The following is a 23272-nucleotide window of genomic DNA, read 5'->3' as shown; positions in this document are numbered from 1 at the left end:
TTCTTGATTTTAATTTTTAGAAATGTATTAACTGATATCACACCCAAGTGGTATAACAATTTAAATCCAGAAAAATGTCGGTTCAAAAAATCATTTTTCATTTTCATTTAGTGAGATAGATCTTCGAAACCGGAGAGCGGATTTATTTGTTTGGGGTCTTGTTAGATTCGCATTAGTAAGGAGAACTGCAGTGAAGATTTTTAGAACTTTATCTTTAATAGTTAATTCATTACAGAACATAAAAAAAAAAGTTAAAACAAATTTTATTGGGCGTTTTTTTGATGTTTTTCACCTTTACAGCTTTGTAGTTAATTAACGATTGGAGATAAAGTTCTGAAAATATTCACTGCACTTCTCCTAGCCAATGTGAATCTAACAAGACCCCAAACAACAAAATCCGTTCTCCAGTTTCAGAAATCTACCTCGCTAAATGAAAATCTATCGAAAAATAACTTTTTTTATCTGTGAAAAATTAAATAATTTTTTTAAACAAATTTGAATTCCACATTTAGTATCTACTTGATAACTCCTTTTTAATGAGTTATCAACCAACTTTCTAGCTATCATAGTTTAGAAGAAAAGTTTTAAAATAGAAATTTTGGGACTGTTCACGCCGTTTTTATGGATTCAAGTGGTTATACCGCTTAGGTGTGATATCAAGTCTCTCTCATTAATATTTTATATTAAAGCTAACTAAATTACCCACCTACTCATTATTACTGAGTTACATTTTTATAATTTTTCTGTTTAACACAAATTCTTGAAGTTTTCAAATTCAGACATTTTTCATTTCAATTACCATATTTACTTGATTAAAAATCAAGAAAGTAAAAACTGTGACTAAGGATTTTTTAAATTTTTTAAATGTCACTGTAACAATATAGGAGGAGCATTGTATAAAATGTTCAAGCATTTTTACTCTACAAATAAAGTTTTATTGACATTCATAGAAATAAAAACTTATAAAATTGGAAAATGAAAATGTCCCTAAACCGTTCAAAACAAATATTTTTAAAATTTTATCGTGTGTAGAAAATGGGAATATAAACAACCAGTGAAAATGTTATGTATATACGTACATTTGTTTTAAAGTTGCACCAAAAGCCAATATCGATTTTGCCAAAAACCGTTTTTGAGTAAATATTCCCGTTTTTCCTTAATTTGTATGTTGTTTTCCCGGCGCTTTAAAAACAATTGGGAATTTTTACCTCCCCAATGCATCAACTAGATTCATTTTTCCATCAAACAAGATACTGTTGAAGAAAATTGAAGCAGTTTACTGCCCCAAACCGTGATGACACAAAAAATAAATAAAAAAACAAAAACAAAACACATCATTGTAAAATCAATACATTTATCGTTTCACTCAGAATTTAAAAAAATTCGTCCAAATTTGAACTTCACGCGTATTAAAAAATATTAAGCATTAGTTTTTTTTTAGATTTTAAGGTGTCACTAAGAACTACAATGAAAAACCTTGTATTACGCATTTTCAAGTCCAAGCTATAAAAAAATTGAACTTTTTATCAATTTTTAAACTACAAAATAATTTGCAAATGTTCGTGATTCTAAAAAAACGCTTATAAAAATGTCGTGTCCGTATAGATAGATATTTTTAACCATCTTTGCTCAGAATCATTATTCGTTTGTAATGATTTGTCATTGGATTCAAATAATATCATCCAACACAAATAGCACATCCATTACCATAGTCGCAAATCCATTCAAATTTCTGAAGGGGCTAAAATTGTGTGTAGGAGGGGGGCAGGCTTTGATCCCACACAAGTAAAAAACTGTATGATTCTTGATGCTTGCACTCTATTGTTTCGACTCCTATACACTATAAAGTGCTCTGGTTACCTGCTTTAGCTAGTTATTGACTAAGTTATAATCCACATGCCGAGGTACAATCAACACATACGCCTACCATACAGCACAGCAACTTTTAAATTTTTATTGTACCCTATTTATTATGCTTATAAGTGATACATTGTTGTATTAATTTATAAATATAAAAATAAGAATCAATGTTCTAAGTTGTAAATCAAGCATGCGCCATGGGCTGATTTTTTTCTTGTGGAGCATTATTTAAGAGTTAAATACAAACTTAGTTGTCCAACTGATATTGGAGTATACATAATGTGGAGGAAATATAATATTCAAAATGTATAAAACCTATTAACTTATTAATATACTAATTGATCACTAAGACTGTTTGTAATACTATTTAAATAAAAAAAAATAATTTAAAACCTCAGAGGCACAAATACACAATTTAAACTAATATTTAGATTAAATTTTGATGACAACATTAATCAATGCATACACATTTTTAAGAAGAGCTAAAATAGCTACAACTTAACATGTATTAGATTCTTGGGAGTAACATAATTATCACTAATAATGTGTAACTAAAAATTGATAGTTAACTCAAAGAACGTTAAAACATTCATATATTTAATTAAAACTTATATAATCAAATTATAAATGCTTGTTATACAATATTTTGATGGTAGTTAATTTTTATTTTAAATTATAAAATAAACAAATGAAAATTACTTTATTATTAAATTAAACTTAATCAGTTAAATACACAATGTAATAAGAATTTGAATAAATTACTTGGTTGACAATATATTAATATACAACACAAGTTATATTTAATAAAAAAAAATCTTAAAACTTAAATTTAATTAATAAAAAAATATACATTAAATATTGTTTCTAATATATTATGATATATGTATTTAAATACATTCAATGAATGTATAGTAAAAACTTAACTTCATTGTATAAGTAGTTTAAATAATAAAAATAGTTAAATGTATAAGACATATTTAGGATAAAACCACGTAGAAAAGCATGAATGTGAGATTCAAATAATTCACAAGTATTTTAATTTTCTTTTTCCACATTATTATACTAATATTAAAATAACATCAGAAGTCAAAATAAATTGTCATTTTGAATGGCTTAAAATTATACTTATGAATACGTAAAATATAATTATGAGGTATAACATGCCAAATCTTTCTTCTGATGCACTTTTAAGTTTGATTTAAATCTGAAAGCCTTGTTGCACTTATCACATTTGAATGGTTTTACACCAGTGTGTAATCTCATGTGTAATCTTAAATATTTTGGGGTTTTTAAGATTTTCAAACAAATTTCACACTGAACAAAATTATTACTCATTATTTCTAGAGAAGTATTTTGTCTCTCATAATTCTCAACATGTTCATTTTTATTAGATGTAGAAATACCGGCACTGTGGTTTTCCAAAATATGAGTACCTAGGGTAAGATTTGTCTCAAACTGCTGACCACAGTCGTTACACTTATACGTATTTAAAGTATGTATCTTTGAATGTTCTTGTAATGTAATATTGTCAGCAAACTTCATTTTGCATATTTTGCAAAAGTATTTCATAATATTTGTTTTGTTTACTGATATGATTTGCCGTCTGGTTTTTTTATATGTAGAGTTTGTTTCTTCATAATGTTTAAATAATTGTTTGTGTTTAATTTTTAAATGTTCTCTGTAAGAATATTTGTGCTTAAATGTACTTCCACAAACATTACAAGTCATAGGTTCAAAAGTTTGTGTGTGAATTATGGATATGTGGCGACTTAAATTAGCTCCATTGCTGTATGTTTTACCACATAACTCACATTTAGTGCCATTAATGTGATTACGTCTATTTCGTTTCTTAATCACTGGTTTTTGTTGAATTTTGTCTATTAATTTTTCTTTTTGTAAACCAGTGTCATCATAGGTATTCAAATACGTTGAATCTAACACTTTATGAACATTTTTTTTATGTACTGTCCGATTGTATGAGGTACTATATGTTTTCATACATATGTTACATCTAAATCGACCAGATTTGGTAGAATTCTTTGTAGCTTTATTTGATGTAAACTCTGGAAGGTTACTTTTACAATGACGACGACATTCCTTGCTCATTGTCATATGTTTTTTCCACTGAGATATCGAGTTATATTCTTTTTTGCAATATCGACATTTAATTTTATCTTTATGACTTATAGATTCAATCTTTAGTTTATTAGTATGCTGCTTACTTTTTAAATTTGCATAGTGTTTTTGGTAGTGGCCTTTTAAATGCCAATTCCATCGAAATTTCAACTGATAAGTTCTATTACAAATCTTACATACATATGGTACAATTTCAGAATGTGACTTTCGGTGAACATTTAATTGGAACGGAGTAGAAAATTTTTTCTCACACACATCACAGGGAAACCATAAATGTTCTATGTCCATCAAATTTGTACCACTTGAATTACTATCAACTGGACTATGAATTATCTCAGAATTATTATAATGCTCAATTTGTAGTTCATCATTAACTTCAACAACTATATTGTTTTTGTTTTGAATGGGAGCACTTTTAACTACATTCTTTAGCACATGTGTTTTCTCATGCATAATATAAAGGCCTTTCCTACTAAATTGCATGTGGCAATATTGACAATTGTATGTTTTACAACCATGAATACGCATGTGATTGGTTAAAGCACCAGGATGTGCAAAATGTGTGTTGCAAAACATGCAAAATGTTGATTTCTTTTCATTGCTTTTATTAACATGGTTGTTCAGATTGTTATTTTTATAATTTTCTGGAACTGATAATTTGTTTTCATATTCATTTGTCAACTCTATGTTTTCAGACAAAATGATCGATTCATCATAATCAATCGATGTAAGTTGTTTTGGTATGTTTGGATTTATTTTATGCTTCATCAACATATGATTTGTAAAATAACAGCGCTTTGTAAATTTTCTATTACATAAATTACAGAAATTCGTTTTTTTAATTGATGATTGATTAATTGATTTGTTTTTTTTATATTGTTTTCTTGCCATTGGCTCAGAATCAGAGTTGTTGTCTTCTATACTTATGCTGTTTTGGATTACAATTGGTTCAAGTTTAATATTCTCATTATTTTGTAATAAAAAATTGTGGGAGTTGATATGAGATTTTTCATGATTTGTACATGGACCCTTTCCAGAAAATTTTTTATCACAATACCTACAGGAAAATGGTTGTGATTTACTATGAAGAGTTTGATGATCTTTTAATGCGCTAGTGGAAGGAAGTACTTTTTTAAGTGTACTACAGTCATATTGGTATTTAATTTTGTTGGCACTATTTAACCTTGTTGTATCTGAGTGTGAATCATCCGATAAAGATATCTCAGATTTTCTATTTCTTAGGTTTTTGAAAACTTGAGGTTCCGTGTTTCTAGATTTAATAAGGTCTAATGCATTAGATTCAGTTTCTATATGATTAAACTGAATTGTTGACACATTTAAATCTATTTGCTGTTGATGATAGGTCATATGATCTTTCCAAAGAATTACAGAGTTAAATGTTTTATCACACACAATACATTCATGCATATTACACTCACTATGATCACTCATGTGTAAAGCAAATGAATGTATATCTATAGATGGAGAATTTTTACAAATTCTACATATAAATATAACATTATCTTGTGATGTCTGATCATTGTGGCAAAATCTATTTTTAATATTGGGCAATTTTCTAATACAGAAATAAGGTGTTTCTCTAACTGTAGATACAATATTGTTATTACCTATATTAATAGGGTTTGGTTCTATCATTAAATCACGAGGTACGTTTGCCGAAGTTGATTCATTGCTATTTACTGAATCTTCTTGATCTGAACTGTTACTTTCTCTGACATTTGTACACAAGGTTTTCTCTTGCTTTATATTTAGGAAATTGAAATTGTTTCTCATTGAGTTTTGTGAAGCAGTTGATACAATTGATTCATTGCTATTTGCTAAATTTTGTTCTAAACTATCTGTTTCCTGCTTAATACTTACAACAGGGCTATTGTTGTTTGCTATTGAATTATGTGGGGAAATCGACATACTTGATTGCTGTCTCAATTCATTTGATTGCTGAATTATTTTTTGACGTTGAATATGTTCTCTGACAGTATTATGAAAGAATTCTTCCTGTTTTATAATCTTAATTCTGTTGGCTAATAAGTCTACTGGACTAGTATGAACCATCGGCTCTGGAAATACATTTCTTCTCCCTAGCTGGTATTCTATTTGGGTTGAACTATTTCTTTCCAAGGTATTCGATAAGGATGGAAGATTCTCACTGTACGGCTGCATTGAGGGCTGTGAAGCCATAGGAGTAGTTGATACAATTGTTGAATTGCCGCTTCCTACACCTATTTGATCTGAACTATTTCTGTCCAAGGTATTCAATAAGATTTCAGTTTGCCCTGGTTTTGAAATAATGTTATTGTTCGGGATATAGGTGTGTGGAGCAGTTGAAACAATTGTTGCGCTGTTAACTAAACATGCTTGTTCTGAACTATTTTTTTCCAAGATATTAGTTTTCCTAGGATTTGGAATAATATAATTGTTTGGCATCGAGTTATTTGGAGTAGTCGAAACAATTGTTGAACTGCTGTTCACTAATCTGGTATGATCAGGACTATATATTCCTGTAACACATCTGGATAAGGATTGTCTTCCGTTCGTATTAAAAGAAGGATCATTTACAACCTCAGTTTGATTATATTCTCTTACTGTAGATGTTTTACCAGTACTTTCTTTCAACATTGCACATTGTTCAACTTTTTTGTGAACATCTGTATGTTTTAGCCAAAAATTCCTTGTATTAAAAAATTGTCCACAATATTTACAAGTGTAATGCTTACAACCAATAGTTGTATGATTTGTCAATGATAAAGAATTATTAAAAACCATTCCACAAGCAGAACAAGTTTTTTCAATAGCCTCAATTTGATCACAAATTTTATTTGAACTTCTTAAGCAATGAATTAAATGACAATTTAAATGTCGTTGTTTTGGAAATTGTTGGTTACACTTCTGACATTTAAATAAATGTTTGTTATGTATATTTTCCATATGATTATTCAATTCAGAAACTGAAACATAATCTAAGCAATCATTACACTGTATTTGACAGTTGTCATGAGTTTCCATATGTTCGGCCAAATTCTTTTCATTATAGCATTTTTGGAAACAAATGTTACATTTAAATTCATTTGTTTTACTTTTCCAAACACCGTTTGATTTGCACAATTTTATATTAGGAATGGTATCAAACTTAGTTTGATCACTTCTTTCGTGGTATTTTTTGTGTTCAATATACTTGGAATATTTATGCATGGAATTGTGATGTTTTTGAATGTGTCTATTCAAACCAAATTTTAACTTAAACTGTTTTTTACAAAATTTACATTTATTAATTTTATAGTTTACTTGTTTTTTGTGTTCGGCCAAGTGATTTTTTAAAAGATAATTTAAAACAAAGCTTTTTCCACAAATATTACAATGAAATATTTTATCACTTATATTTTCATGATTTACGAAAATATTATTATCTGCAACATCCTGTGAGAAAAAAAATGATTTATCAATAAAATAATTAATTGATGTTCACATATTTAAAGTATTCCTGCTGTATGCGATCTACCACCAAATGTGTTATCTATACTAACTAAATATACTTATTCCAAAAAGTTAGGTTCCCATATGTGCGTATCTCGTTGGTTGGTGTCCGACTATCTAAAAAATGCTAGCAAAGATAGTTTTGACTATTTTTTTAAAATTGTTATTGGTGGTGTTTTACGACTGAGAATATTGGTGTGGTCATTTTTGTAGAGTGATTGATGTTTGCAATCTCATATACAATGGAGTTTTGGGGGTCCAATCCCTTGAAAATTAATAGTTGTGTATTTTATTTATATCTATCATCTATGACCCCCCAACCCTCCCCCGAAACTACTTGAACCCCCAACAAATTATTTTTTGTGTACCTGCCTGGATGTTTGTATTGCCTATAGATTCTAAGCGGAGCGAGGAAGCTAGTAGTTTTACAATGGTGTTTTTTTATTTATTTTAATTTTTAAATAAATATTAATTATGTATTAGCGCGGCAATAAATAAAATGTTTTCTATATCATATAATGCGATTCAAATGAACACAAACTTATGTAGGTAGTGAATAATATATTTTGTATTGTTTGTAAGTAATACTACACGTTGTAATCTATGATACAAAGTATAGAATCGTTAGGTGGGTACTGGGTATAGTATACCTAAACTCGTATTTTTCGATTATTACGTGAAGATTATTTCGACAACACATTGTAACATACACTGGACGCGAACAAGCCAACGCAGTATACCAAACGCTTTTAGATTGGTGAGATGAAAATGTACAAGCATTGTGTTCCGATACTACAGCATCAAACACAGGTCGCTTAAACGGTGCTTGTGTTTTGCTCGAGCAACTGTTAGAACGTGAAATCATATATTTACCATGCCGCCACCATATATATGAAATTATATTAAAAAGTGTGTTTGATTTAAAATTTGGGGCAGCATCGGGCCCAGACGTGTCAATTTTTAAGAGGTTCCCACAAGCCTGGGGAACAATTAACCCTAACAATTTTAATCCTGGCATACAAAAAATTGTTATAGATTCTGTAAATTACGTATGTGATCATATTATTAAAATTTCTAAATATTGACTTTTAGAAAAGCATCCACGAGATGATTACCGAGAGTTACTAGAATTAACATTAATTTTTTTGTTCACGCTCGGTGGATGGCCAGAGCTATTTATTTTTATAGCTTAACAATTTATTTATTTCGTAAACAGTTTCGATTAACACCCAAAGAAGAAAGTGCTTTAAGAAGTATTTGCATTTTTATTGTATGATTATACATAAAAGTATGGTTTAATTCACCATCTTCAATCAAAGCACCTTTACAAGACTTGAGTTTTATAAAAAATCTATTACATTATACCTCTATAGATAAAGATCTATCACAGATAGCAGTTAAAAAGTTTTGTGGACACTTATGGTCACGATTTAAGATATACAGGTTGCGTATCGAACTCCCATAATTTGACTGGTGAACTAACTATCTGAAACAGCTGTTCCCAGTACTACTAGCACACCCTGAGGACAAATTTAAAGATTCAATAATACTATATACTATAGGTATTATTGGTATCAAAAGCAGATAACCGTGGTAAGTGGTTTATATCGTTACGATATTATATATATACTAGATGATCCCGTGCACTTCGTTGCCCGTTAAATGTATTAACTCTATATGACTCAAACTTTGTTCAATTTGTTATTTAATATTCGATGTATGGTGTTGAAAATTTATCTTAATTTTTCTGTTGCCCGGAATAAAAATTCTGATTCGCAACAGTATATTATCAGGTAGGCAATCTACCTGCGGTAGATCGGGGACCTCGCCATGCTGTACGTAAGTGTATGATTTAACTTTAAAGTATCAAAGTTATACCAAGTTTGTCGTTTTTACTTAATTCCGCATACGATGGATTAATATAATCAGTTTATACAAAATCCTATCCTAACCGTACTAAAATCCGATATTTAAAAAAAAACAAATTTAACCCTTTGTAAATAATAAGGGTTGATCGTAGAAGGGTGAAAATTGAGGATTGTATGTATTTTTGTATGTTGTATCTATTATTTTTTTTTTTTATATATTTATAACCAATACCTTAGCAACCATTTATAAACAATTATTTCTACCGTAAATTATCAAAATCCTTGTTTGAGCACTTCTTTTATTTTTTTATGGACAACCCTTATCACTTAGGTGTATGAAAAATAGATGTTAGCCGATTCTCATACCTACTGAATATGCACAAAAAATTTCATCAAAATCTGTCAAGCCATTTCGGAGGAGTATGGCAACGAAAACTGTGACACGATAATTTTATATATTAGATTTAACATATTTAAACCACGACGAGCGCTAGTGATTCCCTCAGCTGTTTCAGATAGTTGATTCACCAGTCATCGTAAAGCACTATTCATTATAGGCTGATGATTAACCTGTATATCTTAAATCGTGCTTATGGTATTTATCTTCAGAATTACGTGCATTTGCTTTTTTCGATGAGGCTGTGTCACTGGAGACTAAAAGAAAAATGATTCATGCTCTAAACAAAGACGATTGTACATCAGAATTAAGTTCAAATGCACGTTTAATTATATCTCCAAAAAATGCTAACGAGTTATTAGAAAAGGAAATCAATGATTTTATGTGTCAATACCAAAAAACTATTTAAACGATTTGCAAACAATACCACTTTTTTGAATGAAGACCCTTTATATTAGGAAAATTATGAAGATTATAATAAAGCTCTGTTCATTTTAAAAAATATTCCAGTTATAAATGATGTTGCGGAAAGAGGAGCAAAACTTATAGAGGATTATAACAATAAAATAACCAAAGATGAATCTCAAAACAATACCCACTACAAGTTGTTAGTGATTATTGTAAAAAATAACCAGACCACAAAAAAAAAAAAACACTTACACAGTCATACATTTAGTTGTATCATTTATGTTTAAAATATGTTAAAGATGTAAGTAATGAGTATTAAGACATGTTGTTTTTTTTGTATTGTAATATTGTATAATTTATTGTAAATTGTTTTTATAATTAATTATTTGTATATGTTAAGTTGCCGGATATATCTGAATTTTTAAGATTTTATTTTTTTCACCTTTTAACTAAAATATTTGAAGGAATAAAATATTTGCAAACTATTATATATAAAACAAATTGTAGTAAATTTAGTTTTCTATAATTTGTATCTGAACGAATTTCTCGTAAAAAATTTTTAAGTTAAGTTTAAAAATATAAAAAAAAATTTATAATATTGAAAATTTTCTATTTTTATAACTTTAGAGCTTTTGCAGGACGAGTTAAAATTAAAGAATTTGCATGAAACTTTTTTTGTATGATTATTTTTTGTAGTTGAACCATTCTAGGGGGGGTAATCTGAAAACCATAAATGAAAAATAAGGACCACCCTAGTATACCAGGCATTTACTATTTGGTGAATTAGGGTATACCCTGTGAAAATAGTACATATTATTATACTTTAAAATTTAAACAAATTAAGCAATCTGTATTCTGTATTATGATTAATCGTTATGACATTAAATGTATAAATTATAATAAATTGTATTAATTATCTATAAGTTAGAACCGTCTAATAAATAATTAGGATTGATTAATACCACATTTAAGTACATAACACGTGGCCGTATTAATTGCCGTTCTTGCCCGTTATTAATGAATTTTTTTTAAATAAAATATTTGAGTTCCTGCCACAGATTAATAAGAATTTCTGATAGAATTATCAAGTTAAATGTTATAAAATATTAATTCTAACTAGTGAAAAATAAAAACATAGGTACAAAACTAAGTAACAACAAAAAATGTGTTTTTGTTAAAGTTTGGGAATTTGTAAATGTATTTTGTAAGAGCCTTAGAAAATAGTTCTTCACAAGCGGCTTTTTGAAAGGTTGAATTTGAATTGTTTTGAACTTATAAAATCACAATATTCATTGCATATGTGTATCACTGCATTAAGTTCATAAATGAGAGTATACCAAATACTACATAGTATTTTTACAAAAACACTACGGATTGTTAAAATGTATTCAAATTAATAATACAATAAAATGTTTTTAATGACTTATTTATAAAATTTAAATTAGTTAAAATATATCAATATATTATATAATTCATGTATGATATTCCTATTAAAATGTGGTAGAAAGAATATGTCACGTGAAAACAAGTGATAAATCGCATACGTACGACAAGAATAACAAATTTAAAAAGGATATTACCTGACATTCCAAGGGTAAATCCATTTTACTTTGGTTGGCAACATCTTTGGTAATTTCAATTCTACTTTCCCACATACAATCGTCCAACATATCAGTTTCAACCTTAATAACTTTCTCAACATTTTCAGATATCAAAGAAACATGATTATCTTCAACTGTATACCATGTAGGATTTTCTATAGTGTTTTCAACATATAATTCACTAAAAAATTAAAAATATAATTAATTAACAATATTTAAAAAAACTAAAAACATAAGAAAATAATATGAAGATTATATGTAAATACCTGGAAACAGCATCAGCATCACCAGTGATTTCAACTTTTATGTAGTCATTCATTGAAGTCATTTAAGAATATTCTAAAGATCAAAATATTTTTTAATTCAAAGTACATATTAAATCTAATTACCTAAATCTTATTTGAACTCATAATTTATTAATTATATCTATTTGATAGTTTTTTTTTTATATAATATACATTTGGACCAATTTATGATAATATTTGCTAACAATTAAAACTGAATCCTATCCTATAGAATGTTTGATTTAACACGTTGAACGCCAACGTCTATTTGGCATGCGCACGCCAGTGGCCGACATCATTTGACCTGCGGGCGACCGTCGCCAATTGTAAAATTAGTAGATTTTATGGAATTGTCAATATGGTTATGAATGTTCTATAGAATTTTTAAATGTGTTCAGCTATAGCCACCAAAAAAGACTCAATACAAAATAGGTTACTCTATGTCAACCACGGGTTGACACCGGCCACGGGCGCCCGTTAAGTCTTGTCAATTACGGGTTGGCGTTTAACGTGTTAAGGTCGACTAACCAAACGAGGGAGAATCGGAAAGACTGGGAAATAATTGACGAGGACACAAATTATTGTGAATGTAGAGAAGTCTAGACAATGGTACATTTTCCAACTAGATATGCAAGACAGAAGACTTAAAATCTGGGAATGAAAAATTAAGTCATTTTTAAAGATAGCAAAGTACTAAAGCCACAATATTTAAAAAAAAAAAATACTGGCTATACATTACCTTAATTATTTATTATTAATTGACTTATGGATTGTGCGATAACATGTTTTATTTACATATATCATATACGCTATTTAAATTGATCTAACAACCCTGATACATAAAAGAAATAAAAAAAAATAATATCAAGTGGTTTGGAGTAGAGCGCTAAAAATTAATACTTAGTGCACCGAAAATTATTACAACTTACTTGATAATAGTTGAAATTCATCTGATTAAATATACTTCTATATTTTAAAATTATTTTACTGGAACGCACACTGTGTATGCAATGCAACATAATACATTATACAAAATATGATATTTTGATAATGAGGAGTGTATTCTTTGAGTATAGGTAATAACTGGATGTCTGATCCCAAAATAACCAATGATAAGACAATATAATATTTTATTATTACTAATTGATTAAAATTTAAAATCAAAAATCAAAAAAAATAGTTGAAATGTTACATGCTGCATTTAAACAATAGCTTAGGAAGTAGTGTGCTACAATTTACAAAAAGTGATAAAGCTATATTTGTTTTTTGGGAAGTAATTGTAGAGTTACAAAAAGATACTGTCTCTGTCTACCAGCTTATCTTTTAAGGAGAGGGCACCTAAATACTGAAGGTACCCCTTGATATTCATATCTGTGCACACTTAAGTTTTAGTTATGTTATTTTATATTTAAACTTAGATGAACTCAATTATGGTATTGATAGCATACAATGACATAAGATACACCCTGTATAATAACAATATTAATAATATTATAATCATAATGGTATCGGATAATTTTTAAATGGACCAAATGTTTTAGATTCTTTCTATTATAGAATAATAAAACTAAATAAGTTCAAAGAAGAAAAAAAATTAATAATATAACCAAGTACTAGGGCCCGGATTCATATGCATTAGCATGTTTTTTTTAGCAGTCCAAAAAGTAGCTAAATAAGCTACAAGTTTGAATTATAGTCAATAGATGCAGAATACAAAGTTTTATTTTACATATTTTGATGCGTAGTGCATATTTCTGTATTTTACTATTGTTCATTGGTTTTTACGGACGAGTCAACATTAAGGAAAAACTATTACCTACTATTACTATTAATATATACAAACAATAAATTTTGTTTCAAATCAAAAAATATGGATAAAAATTTTGCAATATAATACAACTATTACAACAAGGTACATGTACTTCCGCTACTCTTAATTTAATTATTAACTAAAATGCATTTTTTTGTGCATATTTGAATGATTAATCAGTGAATAAATGCATTCATATTTCATACGTTTATAGTGCATATAATTCTGGGCCCTAGTTATGACTTATGATAGTAAGGTCAACTTACTATTTTCTTTACACGGTAGTGGGTGATAAGTTGATCGCGATCACGTGCAGAGCAAACCCGTAATGGGTTATCTAGCCGCGCACCAGAAACTCAATGGATCACACACATCCATGTGTCGGTTTCACATGCAGAAACATCAAAACCTTTGGGGCAATCTGAGTTGAATAAATACGATTTCAAGGAAACTGAAGCCTGGATTCAAGACAGTGAAGTGATTAGTGGACCGAAGTTTTGGACATTTCCGTAGTGAATGTTAGTGCGGTTACGGCCATCCACAGGGCAGGTTGTGGCGTTGTGTTCGAAACCGATGTCTGATCACAGAATAATCTATTCTGTAGTCTGATTATACAGAAGGTCCGAAATCAATTCAAACCGTAAACCGTAAACCGGCTGTTGTGGTTGTGAGTTGTTGTCTCAACGTTCGGCTGAAATTAAAACACCATTACAGAAATGAACATTCATTGTAGCGTAAACTGTGAATGACTAAAATATTTATTATTAATTATTATATATCAATTAACCTTATCGACGAGGAGTCACTTCAATATTATTGGTTATGACCCAAAAACGAACATGGTCGGTCAATTACCAATATATTACGGCGTGTCGCGTGTGCAGCATGTCGGCGTCACTGTAATAAATCAAAAACAGCTTGTCGGCATTGTAGTCCTGATTTTCGGAATCACGGATCACGTCCTACGTCAACATTCGCATTCATGTCTATTTTGAATTTTCTACTGTCTTCGCAAACGAATGATTGAAACTCAGAAATCTGAATCATGGATAAAAATATAAAATATGTGCCCAAATTCCCAATGCTGAATTGCCAAAAATTAATATTTGATAGCGGTTAGCCTGCATTGTTTAGGGTCTTATTACAATAGTGATAATATGCTACAAGCCACGGTTGGTTTACAACTAGACCGTGGTTGACGTAATTTATTTTGCCATGGAATAAAGAGTATTCGAGCCTCGAAATTTGACTGATAAGTGATTTGACAGTCGAGTGACGAGTACTCGAGTAGTCGAGTGTGAAATTTAAATGTAAACTTTGAAGTTGGCTGTAGCCTGTAGCGACCAAACAAGTTTTACTTATAACTCCAGGCAATACTGACTACTGACACTACATTTTTGTAAAGGTAAAAAAAATCATTCAAAACAATGAAATCTTACTGTCTGCAAAACGGGAAATATTTGGGTGTATCCTATTTTACAAATATCAAAAATATAAAATGGCTAAAAGACAACATGAGTTCAATTTTCAAAGATAAATCGCCAGTGTTAATTAGCCGCAGATTGATTGTCGATCCATTTCAGATTGTAGTTGCTGTGAATAATGCTTACTTGACCAGTGATAACTCCTGTATGAAAACTAAGTCCCTTGCTAATGAAATTTTGTTCAATTTATCAAGTTCAAAAAATATCACACAGTCGTTGAAAGATACAAGCGCTAATGACCAGGATGATGACATGATAGTTGTAATTATATCAAAGTACTCCAATGTTCCTGAAATGAAAATATTTCAAGAAAAATGTATTACGGGATGTGAAACAAATATATCAAAAATTGCAGAAAATATTGATGAAAATTTTATAAAATCTTATTATAAAATAAGTCAAATAGAAAGCGGAAACTCCAGTCTACTTGATTCCATTGTTACTAGAATTGCTTGTAAAACTCTAACTATGTAAAACTAAAAGTTAGAATAATTACAATTTCATTATGTTTCTTTAATTGTTTATACCATTGCTTAATATTTCCTAGATCCTACTTTTTATAAAATTGTCAGTCCTACAAAGTACAAACAGTTCAAAATCAAAAAAGGAAGTTATTTTTCTGTGGTGTACTTATATACTGGATATAATATGTATATTATATACCAATTATCAAACAAACTATCTTTCATTCCTAAGGTTAACGTTAACAGAGTCCTTAGTACTGTACACATGTACTGATTAACTAATAACTGTTAATAAGGTCCAACCGGCTAACTATACTGAGCTTTTTAATCCAACAATAAGTACATGTACCAAACCATGATGAGCAATATGTCCTGGGAATCGACATTATATTTGTATGGTATATCATCAAAGTTATGTCAATTAATAGAAAGAAATGAAATACCTCATTACGGTGAACAGATTATGTTTAATATACTCCTTAAAATAAGAAGTACTCAGGTGGCAACCAGTATTAACCATCCCCACATAGTAAGCCATGACATATACATGTCATTATACTAGTAGTCGGTTGCCTATTGTAACAGTGGCGTCATTTCAGTTTTTATTAGACTAGGGCAACTTTTCACTGCTTTTCCGACTCAACATTTTTTTCACTCAGATTCTCATAGCATAGTGCCATAGTGGTTAAGGTGGGGAGGGTTGGTAAATGTGTCGACTTAAGTTTGATGTAAATACCAGACTGGGGCAAATGCCCCAGTTGCCCCCCTCAAATTATGCTAATGGATGCCTAGGTAACTTCTTATATCAAATAGAGTATTATCTAATAAATTTATATTTTTTTTTAGGTAGTCAGCACTATTGACGAGACAATATTTTATACTTTGTGTAATTTGTATTGGATATACACAAGTTAAAAATATTGTACTAATACAGTAATACTTATATAGTTTAACTCTTTTTATTTTAAAATCGTGCTTTTAAAACAGAATATCAAAGTACAAGATACACACAAAACTAAAATATATGCTATAATATGAAAAATGTTTAATACAAAAAAAAATTAATATGTAATTAAATATTACACCATTTGTATTACCAGCTTAAATTTAATAAAAAGGTAAAATAAATTAAAATAGAAGGTAATTTTTTTGTCACAACAATTTTTTTTATTTAAAGCATAATTAATAGTATTTAATGTGAAATTAGTGACACTTGAGTTAATACTCCCCCAAGCCAGTCACTTCTTGGTGCTAGGGGGCAGAAGCGCTTGGCCACGATCTTTTCCTCTTAATTTTATACCTGAAATAATACATTGTAATTTATTAAAATTGAATGCATAAAATAATGTATTCTAGAACTATACAACATGAAACTTAATTCAAATATTTTGATAAATAATATATTAATACATGCTTCATGATTATTCTTTGTTTTTTTTTAAAAATATTTTTTAATATTAAATAAGGTAAAAACTAAAATCCTAATTTTCAATGGTTAAACCTTTAACATATACTTGAAATTGTTATCTACTTTTGCTTTATCTTATAGTACTTTTTCTGATTCATTATTATACAACATATAGGCAATAGACATGCATATAATTTAGAGTTCTACTAATTTGTAGATTAGTTCAAATTTAAACTACACTTTATAAAGTGTTCAAACACTCTGAGGAGCTCATTAATAGTGATTATGAACATACTCTGTATATTACCAGGATAATATAGTATATACTATATAGTCATAAGTGTTAAACAGAAAAAGTTTTAAGAAAACTCAAATTATAATTATTAATAAAAAATAATGTTAGTACACATATAATTTGCCACTAGTTATATTTTGGTATTCAATTAATATTTCTTTAATTGTGGAGAAATCTCGTATTTTAAATTTTATAACCATTTCATTAATTTATCAATCACATTCATAAATTTACTCTCAGCATATTGTGATAATAATTCCTTAAACAGTCATGATTATATTTTCTTACATTCTACTAATTCTTGTTTAACCTTTCTTAAAACACATAATAGAATTAAAAAAAAAAAATTATAAATTTTATATTTTATTTATTATAGACTAATTGAATATCCAGGGTTCTTCCGAGTATATTTTTTTTTTGCGAAAAATCCTGTTTAGTATATATGCTATATAGTTGTTGATCAGTTTGAGTGTACCTCAGTTCATGGACTAATCGGTCCTCAGTATACCTAGTATTTATAATAATAATCGCAATTCATAGATTGGATTTAGCACTTGGTATATTTTTGCACTTGGTTTAAACTCTTACTCTCTAAACTTCTCTGAATATCTATTAATACCTTCAACGCCAACGTCGATTTGGCATGCTCACCAGTAGCTGACGTGATTTGACCTGCGGGCGACCGTTGCCAATTGTAAAATTAGTAGATTTTATGGAATTGTCAATATGGTAATGAATGTCCGATAGAAATTTCAAATGTGTTCAGCTATAGCCACCAAAAAAGACCCAATACAAAATAGGTTATTCTATGTCAACCCGTAGTTGACACCGGCGTTCAACGTGTTAAGACCATCTCTGAGATTTTGATCAAAATCAATTGAATAGTTTTTAAGACGTGTATAAGCTACAAACATACATTTGGTTTTAACTGTTAAAATATATTATTTTCTTTAATAGAGGCCATGTAATTACGTAAACGCCATGATTTGATGCATGATAAAGTAACCAATGGCAACCATTTATAAATCAAAAAAGTTTCAATTTTCACTGTGAATCTCAAAATCCTTGTTTGAGGACCTCTTTAAAATTCTAATTTCTGAAAATCCTTTCTTAGTTGATTTTAACATCATGTAACAAAACTACTGACCAAATTTCATACTCATAGATAGGGCGGTTCCGGCTATGTGGTAATGAATAAGACTGTTAGGACAAGTTATTTTATATTTATAATCAATAAAAGTGTTGCATTTAGTATAAACCAAATATAAATATGTTATTAGTTATTGCTAAATTATTTATGCTATGCATTTAAAATACTTACAAAGCACTTTTTCAATTTTTCCAATAACTAATTGATTAGGTATTCCACGTCCAGCTTCATAATCTTGAATTACTTGTGGTTTCTCATTAACTTTCTTAAAATATTAAAACAATTTGAGTATCAAACAATAAATTTAAATATATTATAAGTAACTTACAGTGGCCAGTTCTTTTTGATTATAACCTTTAGCTTGTCGCCCTTGTTGTATAAGACGGCCTAAATCAATTGGCACTTTTTCATGTTTCAATTCCTCAGTTTCCCGATCCAATTTTGCAGTATTTTTTGTTGTAACTTGATGTTTATTAGTAGCTGCACCCCCTAATAAATAACAAATAAAGATAAACTAATTATGTAACTGTATGCAAATTGATGAGTTGTCAACAACTATTGAAAAAGAAAAAACATTTATATGAATCATTAATTTTAAATTCGTATTGTAATAATAATAATAAAATTAAGTTGCTTAGTATATATTATATAGTAACTCATGTTAATGTAAGTAATGCGGTGAACGAATCTCTTTAAAAATGCGGGTTTAATAATTAGATATTTGTATTAAGTACAGTGAAAATAGTTTATGACATCAATTGTAGTGACAAACCTAGTTTAATGATCTAAAAATTGAAGGTCCTGGCCAAATTCTTGTTATAAATATAACTTTATATCGGTTATAATGACAATTTTTAATAACTGTTCAGGTGTCATTGTTTTAGTATTTTTAGAAAAATATTTTATTTATAATGACCAGAAAATAAAATTCAACTGCATGATTAAATATCCCAATAAATGGACCGATTCTCCAGCAAAAAGCCAATGAATTATTTGAGGGCCTTTATTGATAAGCAGAATTTTAATAGTTCGTCCGGTTGGATTCAATTGCTTAGGATCAAGACATAATTAATATAAAAATCAATCAATACTGAAATAATACAAAATTGGCTTGAAAATGTATGGTTAAAATTACGAAAAGGCTATTATAATACAGATGATACACGGCTTTTTTCATGCAATGAAATGTGCGTGTAATATAAGTTATTATGATAAATTATTTAATTTTTCCTGGTGCCTAGAAGTCATAAAATGGTTTCTACTATATTTGATTTTCAACATAAGTTAAAAATACTACTAACATGGAAATTGGATAGGTATTCAAAAAAGTTCTATTTAATTCAGTAATATTATCATTTTATTTTAAATAAAAATACAAGGTAGTACACAATGTTTTCCCAATATTTCATTTAACCAACACTGGAAAATGGTAAACATGTATATAATGTGATAGATACGGTTGGAACAGTGAACCATTCAAAACAGATCTAATTGAACCATAATAATAATAATCAATGTTAGTGTATTACATTCAGTATTAAACATAAACAATAATTTCTACTGTTTCTAGCCAATTCCTATATTGTCATCAAATAACTAAAAAATATGAAATAATAAAGTACCTGAATCCATATTTATTTAATCATTAAATTTATACATTTCAGATATCCAAGTTTATTAAGCAACTAACAGATTATGTGTATTTACGAGTTCAAGAAATAATAATTAACTTGTTATGATATAGGTAATATGAGCAACTTAACAAAATAAGGTTTATGATAGTTACCTAGGTACTCCAAATTTTAATATACACTTACATTTGACTTGAGTATCAATTACTGCACCCTCGCGTCTAGCTTTGTTGATGGCCTAGAACAGTTTCCAAAACAAATTATACATTTACAACATACACATTGACAAAAATTAAATAATGAACCTGTTCAGATTTCATGGTTGAAGGCTTTGGTGGCCTTTTTCTCAATATTGTCACTGTATTCCAGTCGCTCATGATGATAATTTTTTATTCAGATGGTTTGAAATTAAGTTTTAATACCACAACGCAGTTCACACCTCTATGATGATTAATATAAAATATCAATCGTTTATAATCCTTTAAAATTAATTTGATGAGAAATGGGGTAGTGACAGCAAATATAAAATTGTGAAATAATAGTTAATATTAATACGGCAAGTAGGCAAGTAGGCAACGATTTGTTTTTGTAGAATTTATTATTTAACCAAGTTGAATAACCACAATAGGTAATAGGTTATCGGTGTCGCGGTGATGGGATGTCTCGGAAAACATATGATCAATAAAATCAAAGATGTTGCAAACTGATGGAATAAATAGTTGGTAAATATTTTGTTAAAAGCATAGACCTAATAAATTAAATTTAGAATTTGTCATGACCCTGTGGTGCGTTCGAATATGAATAGTTAGAGTAGTGCATGACAATTTAAATAGGTATGTCAGCAATATTACCGGTTTTGAAACAAATCGCGCACCCACCCTCCGCCCAGCAATGTACTAACTGTGACGTAGGCATTTCTCCGGTTCTCATTGGTCTACCGCCGCACCTGCCGAAAATTGCCACCGCCGCCGAAGACTCCACCACTACTCCACTACTCAGCCCATTGGAGAAATGCTTACGTCACAGACAAGCGTATCACGAGTGTTGCTGACATACCTATTTAATTTGTCATGGAGTAGAGTACGTTTAGTTAGAGTAGGTTAGAGTTAGACCAATAATGACCAAATGACGAATGACCAAAATCGAGATACGTTGTATTACCGTATAATATATAAGATATTTATTTTAAAATTCGTGCTATTAACTATAATAGTTATAGGTCGATCGTCTATGGTTGAAAGTTGAAAGTGTATTGTAGATAATTATATTTTGATGGGTTACTATACCATTACCATAGGCCTATAAACTAAAATATGGACGGGGTTAAGGGGTAGTAACTTAAATTTTTTGTATTTTAAATTCAAAAACACGATTTTTGAAAAATTGAGCATTTTAAAGTTTTTTGACCATAACTTCCAAAATAAGTTCCAGCGGCTTTTTTTGAAAGCACCATCAAATTAACCATGCAAAAACACATTCTGAAAAAAAAAAATTCCAAAAAATCGATTGGGAGCTAAACTGCATTCGTTCCATAATATTATCAAATAGGTATTTTATTTGACTAATATAGGTAGGACAACTATTAGGTAATATTTATTTTTAGTTGATTTTAAATCACCCTCTGCTATTTCCACCGTGTATACATTACATAAAGGCATATCACATATACCTAGAATAGAATATTTATATACATTTATATACCTACTGTCCAACTGGCAACTACATGTAGGTACCTAGAGGCTAGAAGGTATTTACATATCTGTGGGCTGTGGTAGGTAATATGTGGATATCGTTGTAACAAATACTGAAAACTATAAACGTAATTTATAGTACTTATTGGGTTGTAACTTTTAAGTTGACATTTTTAAGCAGTCTGCTGTCTGGTATTGCCACGGAATTAGACATCTAAAACTTAAAATATCATGTCAAAGTAAAAACAAAAATTGTGTAGCAACACAATCCATCATTATACCTATTAAAAATTATAAATTCCCATGTTGAGTTTGTTACAGATTACTTACTAAGACAGAACCACAGATTCTATGACAGTTGACAGAACATCATTCAAATTTTCAATCCACTTGGCAGCTTGCTCATTGGCAGAAATCAGGGGGGATTTAGGGGGCTTAACCCCCAAAGTCCGTCAAACCCCCCTCCTTTTTTAATTTTGTAGGATTGACGCCCCCCCCCCGCTCACATTTATGTTTATAACGTTAGCCCCCCTGAAATTTTAAATTTTAATGGACTTCCGCCTATGTATTCGCTCATTCAATTATTATCATAAAAAAAATCAAAATCAAAATTCATGAAGCATGATCAGGACTTGTAAGTTCATGTCCTAAAAAATGCCTAAATAAGCATGCATTTAAACACTCAAAATTGGCAAAATATGCCTTAAAAAGTTAAAAAAATATGCAGTTATATGCAATAAATAACTAAAATTATGCACTTCAAGTCTTAAAGAAATGCTTATTTAAAAAAATTATAAACAATTTTCGAAATAACATGAATTATTCATTTTTTTTAATTTTTTATGTCAACCTAAAAAAATAGATTTTAAATATATTATAAATCTCTTTTTTTTTCTCGTCAAATTTTGATATTTTGATATTAGGTATTTCCATAAAAAAATGCATATTGATATAATAATATAAATAGGAATATCAAAATCATGAAAATTATGCCCGATAAAATAGAAATATGCATAAATATGCAAAAACGTGCAAAATAAGACTTCACAAATTTAACTGTGGTACCTTGAAATGGATTTATATGTCATCTAGCATTAAATACAACTTAGCAAGATTTATATGCAAATGCATGAACTTACGAGCCCTGATCATGATTGTCGTGATGTGTTAATGCGTTGAAACTTGAGTAGGTACTTGACAGTATTTTGCATTTTTGTAACACACCAAGACTGAATAAGAATTATCCACAGTCAGTGCAGTATTTACTATATTTACATTTTACTGTAGATACCT

General features: G+C 29.1%; 3 protein-coding genes across 3 annotated transcripts; 1 reads left to right on the top strand and 2 right to left on the bottom strand.

The window, feature by feature from the left end:
- Positions 1 to 2436: 2436 nt before the first annotated feature.
- On the bottom strand, positions 2437 to 14963 carry LOC132937897 (zinc finger protein 521-like). Its single transcript, XM_061004486.1, has 5 exons — positions 14644 to 14963; positions 14123 to 14547; positions 12029 to 12101; positions 11742 to 11943; positions 2437 to 7431 (listed from the first exon to the last, which is right to left on the bottom strand). Exons 3-5 carry the CDS (start codon positions 12088 to 12090, stop codon positions 3007 to 3009), a joined length of 4689 nt encoding a protein of 1562 aa, XP_060860469.1. The 5' UTR covers positions 12091 to 12101; positions 14123 to 14547; positions 14644 to 14963; the 3' UTR covers positions 2437 to 3006.
- A 134-nt stretch (positions 14964 to 15097) lies between these two features.
- On the top strand, positions 15098 to 15857 carry LOC132937898 (EKC/KEOPS complex subunit TPRKB-like). The gene has a single exon (XM_061004487.1). It carries the CDS (start codon positions 15284 to 15286, stop codon positions 15812 to 15814), a length of 531 nt encoding a protein of 176 aa, XP_060860470.1. The 5' UTR covers positions 15098 to 15283; the 3' UTR covers positions 15815 to 15857.
- An 887-nt stretch (positions 15858 to 16744) lies between these two features.
- Positions 16745 to 21071, bottom strand: LOC132937899 (endothelial differentiation-related factor 1 homolog). The gene is made up of 5 exons (XM_061004488.1): positions 20594 to 21071; positions 20475 to 20526; positions 18986 to 19146; positions 18829 to 18922; positions 16745 to 17104 (listed from the first exon to the last, which is right to left on the bottom strand). The coding sequence occupies exons 1-5, from the start codon at positions 20663 to 20665 to the stop codon at positions 17043 to 17045; spliced, it is 441 nt and encodes a 146-aa protein (XP_060860471.1). The 5' UTR covers positions 20666 to 21071; the 3' UTR covers positions 16745 to 17042.
- Positions 21072 to 23272: the final 2201 nt, after the last annotated feature.

The sequence above is a fragment of the Metopolophium dirhodum genome, chromosome 2 (assembly GCF_019925205.1).
Source record: "Metopolophium dirhodum isolate CAU chromosome 2, ASM1992520v1, whole genome shotgun sequence".
In the NCBI taxonomy this organism is placed as follows: Eukaryota; Metazoa; Arthropoda; class Insecta; order Hemiptera; family Aphididae; genus Metopolophium; species Metopolophium dirhodum.
Note: the sequence above shows the minus strand (reverse complement) of the source record. Positions and strands in the feature narration are given on the sequence as shown.